Source organism: Oratosquilla oratoria, chromosome 18 (assembly GCF_046742065.1).
Source record: "Oratosquilla oratoria isolate Oo_2021 chromosome 18, ASM4674206v1, whole genome shotgun sequence".
NCBI lineage: Eukaryota > Metazoa > Arthropoda > Malacostraca > Stomatopoda > Squillidae > Oratosquilla > Oratosquilla oratoria.
In genome coordinates, this window is record NC_134794.1 from 41662504 (window position 1) to 41667445 (window position 4942).

The 4942-nt window shown below is 48.5% G+C and overlaps 1 protein-coding gene across 1 annotated transcript; it reads right to left on the bottom strand.

The window, feature by feature from the left end:
* Positions 1–908: 908 nt before the first annotated feature.
* LOC143034848 (uncharacterized) lies at positions 909–4503 on the bottom strand. The gene is made up of 3 exons (XM_076201192.1): positions 4329–4503; positions 2958–3353; positions 909–2110 (listed from the first exon to the last, which is right to left on the bottom strand). Exons 1-3 carry the CDS (start codon positions 4501–4503, stop codon positions 1431–1433), a joined length of 1251 nt encoding a protein of 416 aa, XP_076057307.1. The 3' UTR covers positions 909–1430.
* Positions 4504–4942: the final 439 nt, after the last annotated feature.

The window sequence follows — 4942 nt, forward strand, 5'->3', positions numbered from 1 at the left end:
AAATCGACGAAGTACGGAAAGATCGACGAAATCGGGGAAATGAAATCCTTGGACTCGATTCCCCTCCCCCACACGTGCTCAGTGCTATCGACTAAGGACAGGCATGGTTCCCGCCGCCCCTATGCGACGCATGGATCCACGAATATCAACAGCATCCTGTTCAACTGAGGGCATCCACTCATTTGAAGACATCACCAGTCAGTGCACTATTAAAGGAGAGGCCAAAGGGATAATCAGAGGTATTATACTAGGTATTAGCTAGATCTTAGAGCGCGCAGGGCTAGCCAGGTAGGAAGTCTCCAACCAAATACGTATGTTGTATCTTGCCTAGTTGATAAGTGAATTACTGTGAAAGAATTTTCATTATATTATTGAAGATAAATCTTGTTAAATATCTATTGCATGCCACTGATTGTGGGGATATCTTAAATCATATTAAAATCAGTGTAGTATTCTCTGATTAGCCCTAGGACTGTGGTTTACTCGAGTTTGCTCCCCTTTTGAGAAACATTTCTCTGGTTCTTCGAAATTACACGCTCGGCTTGAAGGGAACGTGCGTGGTCCCGGGCGGCGTCCCAAATTTCCCGGACTTTGGCTCCCAACTGCAGCTATCCCCCTTCACCAATTTCCCAGTGTATGAGAATTCTCATGCCCTTCAACCATCCCCACCTCCTCCCACTGTCCAGGGATTTTGGGACACCTTGTCAAGTTACTGCAGCTAAAGTCTTCTCACATCGTCTACTTACCATTAGTCTTCTGTGCCTCGCCTCTTCAAAACACCACTTGAAGTCCTGCATATGTACAATAAATCAATGTTAAAAAAACAAACAGATTATATATTGTGTAAATTTATTCATTGTTTATTGTAAATACATGATAAATAGGAGACAGCTTATGAAGAAAATAAATAGGAGTGATAGGATCATTATAAAATGAAACGTGATAAAGAGGGCTGGCGATATGAATGAATTCCTGAACATTTCTCGAAAGCAGTCTTTGACCGTTGTGTACTGTGTTCGCAAATCTCAGAAAATCGACGAATTCGACTTGCCATGTTCATTGTTATTTTGTACTGTCGTGATAGAACAAGACCGATTTTTAGATAGTATGGTCAATTGTTGAGTAATTTGCTTCAAATAATGATGCTCGAGACGGTTTCTAATGATGTATTGATCTTGGAGAAGATCAAGTTTCAAATACTCCATACTATCCATTGCGAGACGCAGAGCGTGTGAGTAATTTATCCTATTTCTTCTATTGATAAAATAGCCTGGTGGCAGTAAGAATAAAAAGGAAAAAATGCCACTGACGTCATATTTAGGAGGCATTAATCTTGGGTGAATATATCCAACTGAGGGGGTTGCCTGTCTAGGTGCCCGGGGAGAACACAAGAAGGAGCTTCTGTTTCTGGGAGAAAGCCCCGGGACCTTTTAGAACTGAGGTCTGAGGCACTTCTTGCACTTGTCATCGATGCAGCACTTCATGTTGCCAGGGCAGTGGAAGTCGCTCTGGCACTCGTCGAAACACGGCAGGAAGAACCTGGTGTTGGGTACTCCCGGGGGCGACGATGCTGCCGTCGGAGTAGGAGCCTGGCGCTGGACGCGGTTACGGACACGTTCCAGGCGGTTGAGGCGACGCTCCCGTCGATCCTGACGCAAGTCGTCGCGGTCCGGTTCGGCCGAGCGCTGGACGCGGTTACGGACACGTTCCAGGCGGTTGAGGCGACGCTCCCGTCGATCCTGACGCAAGTCGTCGCGGTCCTGTTCGGCCGAGCGCTGGACGCGGTTACGGACACGTTCCAGGCGGTTGAGGCGACGCTCCCGTCGATCCTGACGCAAGTCGTCGCGGTCCTGTTCGGCCGAGCGCCGTTCCCGGTTGTTCCTCTCGCGGCGTGAGATCCGCCGCTCCCTCTCTTCGTCGCGACTCTCGAGGCGCGCCTGTTCCTCAGGGGACAAAGCCACGGCCCCCGACGGGTCATCGCCGCTTACCCCGGCACCCGAACGCAGCCCTAGGAACCCGGCGATGCCAGAGAAGAAGTCCTTCTTGGGGCAGAATCCGGGCTTGGACGTGGGCACGGTCACCACGCCGCCACCGGTTACAGGGGACACAACTTGAAGGAAAGAAGACGCTTTGTGAGGATCAGAACTACGGCATTAGCAGTGACGTCATTATTAGTATGGTTTATGCAGTAATTACACATTTTTAGGGTTGAACGGATCGACGAGAGTCCCTACCCAGGGCCCCCTATCTACTCAGGGACCCTAACTATCTCTCACCCCCAAAAGATCCTTACAGCCAGCAGCCCTTAATGCCCAAGCCCTGACCTTCAAGAAAGTCGTTTTCATTCACCAGCTGAAGGGGATCTCCACGAATTCGTCAGCCGTGTTGAATCATGTGGTACTTGGTGAGATCCAGATGTATGAGAAGTGTTGCGGTGCCAAAAAGTTTTAGCGCTTTACTCAGGTGAGTGGCAGACATACAGGATAACTAGACGAAGTAGATTCGATTTTATAATAGGAATCAAAACCACAAAGAAGGATTGAATGCCCTCGGCTCCCGAACTTAAACCCAACCTCGATAGGGACCCCGAAATAACAACCCTTGTTCCAAATGTAAGACCTCGCGCACGCTGGGACTCAAATGACGACCTAGTCACCCGCGTGTTGTGTCCTAATCGCAACCCATGCCCTCGGGGTCAACTTTATTCCCGTGGCTTTATTTTTAAACCATGTCTTAGGTCCCTAATTAAGTCATGCCCTGGAGAGCTCTACCATTTGCCTTGTGTCCCTAACTTGAACGCAGGTCATGTCTAAGGTTCTAAATTTGGAGCCCTGATTAGGATGTTTGCCATCAGACTATGTTTTAGACCCAGAGTATAAACTTCTACCCAGCACCTCTTCCTGCCACCCAACCTCCTCTCTGTTCCAAAAGGAATCGAATTAAAGAACGCGACTTACCTCCTACAGGGTTGCGGCAGATTGAAGAACATCCCACCTGGCAACACTTCAAGACTCCATGACACTGCAGATCACTGTGGCACTCTCTCACGCACTGGGTGTCGACGTGGGAACCGAAACGGTTAAAGCCACCCACACCCACACCGGGACATGACCCTTGCTTGACCCCACTCAGTCCAGTTGACCCGAAGCCGTGGGGCACAAAGCCAGGATTGACACCGGGACTGACTCCGGGAGGGACGAAACCCTGGTGGAATCCTCCAAGGTGACTGCCGAAGGTCGGGGGGACGACTCCATGCTGACCGCCGAAGGTCGGGGGGACGACTCCATGCTGACCGCCGAAGGTCGGGGAAACGAATCCATTGTGACTGCCAAAACCGTGGTTGAAGCCACCGCCTGGAGGAAGGGAGACAGGTTATTAGAAAAAAAAAAAAAATTGTGGTTTGGTGCAGGTATAGAAACTATCTCACACACACACACACACACCATACAAAGTGTGTACTTAGATGAATATGCATTTGGTGTTTGTATATAAAATGCATATATAACTACATATATGCATGTACACGTATGTATTAATTACGTACATGTGTATATTAAAGAACCACATACAGACCTGGGAAAGAGGAACAACAAGCACTGAAGCCTCGGTGGCAGCAGGTGCTTGGGGAGGGTGAGCAGGAGGAACAGCCACCCGTGAATAGTCCGGTGAGGGGTTTGAATGGGTCGCCTCCAAAGAACCTGCAGGGCGAGCGTTGCGTCACGTTAGGGGGGGGGGGGCAAAAACATTTTATTATGCGAGGTCATTTGTATGCGGGAAGTCTGTCACTTTTGAATCTGCGAAATAAAGTAAAACGATCATTTTTCTGTTCCGAAGTGGGAAGAAAGTACTCGTAGGGATCAGGTGGAATGAAGGAAAGGAAAAGGAAGATTATTACTATTCTCTGATTTGTGGCTGTAGTGAAAAGTGGGCAAAGAACCTAGTGGTAATTCCTCAGGCTGGGTGTCGGAGAGAACCATCTCCCTGCCTTCCATCATCAAAATCCGTCAACACCCTCACTTACGTTTGGAGGTGCAGCCCCAAGGGGCTGACGTTCGGTCCCCCTCCGTTTTTTTTTCACATAAGGAGAGCTACGAGTCTGTAACTCCACCTTTCCTCTTCCTACTACTACTATAAACCGGTGACAGAAAGTGTCCCACATTTAATACAACACAGGCAACAGCCTGGAATCTATTTCCAGGGAGTTCTAGAAATGGCATAGGCGGCGAGGTCCGTAACCAGTGAACGCAGGACTAGGATTTCTGTCTGAGACCCCGAGGAATGATGAAATTTTGTGAACAAAAATTAATTTTCATTTCACCTGGTGTTGCCTGGGTGGGAGGCAACATCAGCTGGGGCAGAGGAAGTTGTAAGGTCAGGGTGTGAGGCAGTGTCAGCAGATGACGTAGGAACGCTCGACGGGCTGGTGAGTGAATCTGGGAACTTCAGCTGCCCCATAACAGGTGCTGCAGTTGCCCATAGTACGAACGCACACCATCCAAACATTCTGAAAACAAAGGTAATTCATTTTGATTTTCGTAAATATTTCTCAGTGGCGATTTTTTATTTCAGAAGTGCGCGTACACACGTAATAAATAGCACAGTAATTGTAACACACGCAAACACACACACACATATACACATAACACACGCACGCACAAAACACTATTTATCAAGAGCTTTTTCCCCCTTATAAGGGAGGTAGCCGAGTCATAGGCACATACTCCCACCCATTCCATTTCCTTCCACTACCCTTTCCTCCCTCTCATCTTAGCTCCTCATGGATGATGGGTCATCACTGTATCCCACCCACTGCCATGGGTCAGAGGCAATGCAGGAAGACACAGTATATCCACAGCAAGGCCGCTTCACTTAGTCGGCGACCCCCCCCCTCCGTTCCCTCATTTAGAAAAAAAAATATACAGGAGGAAAATATCACACACTT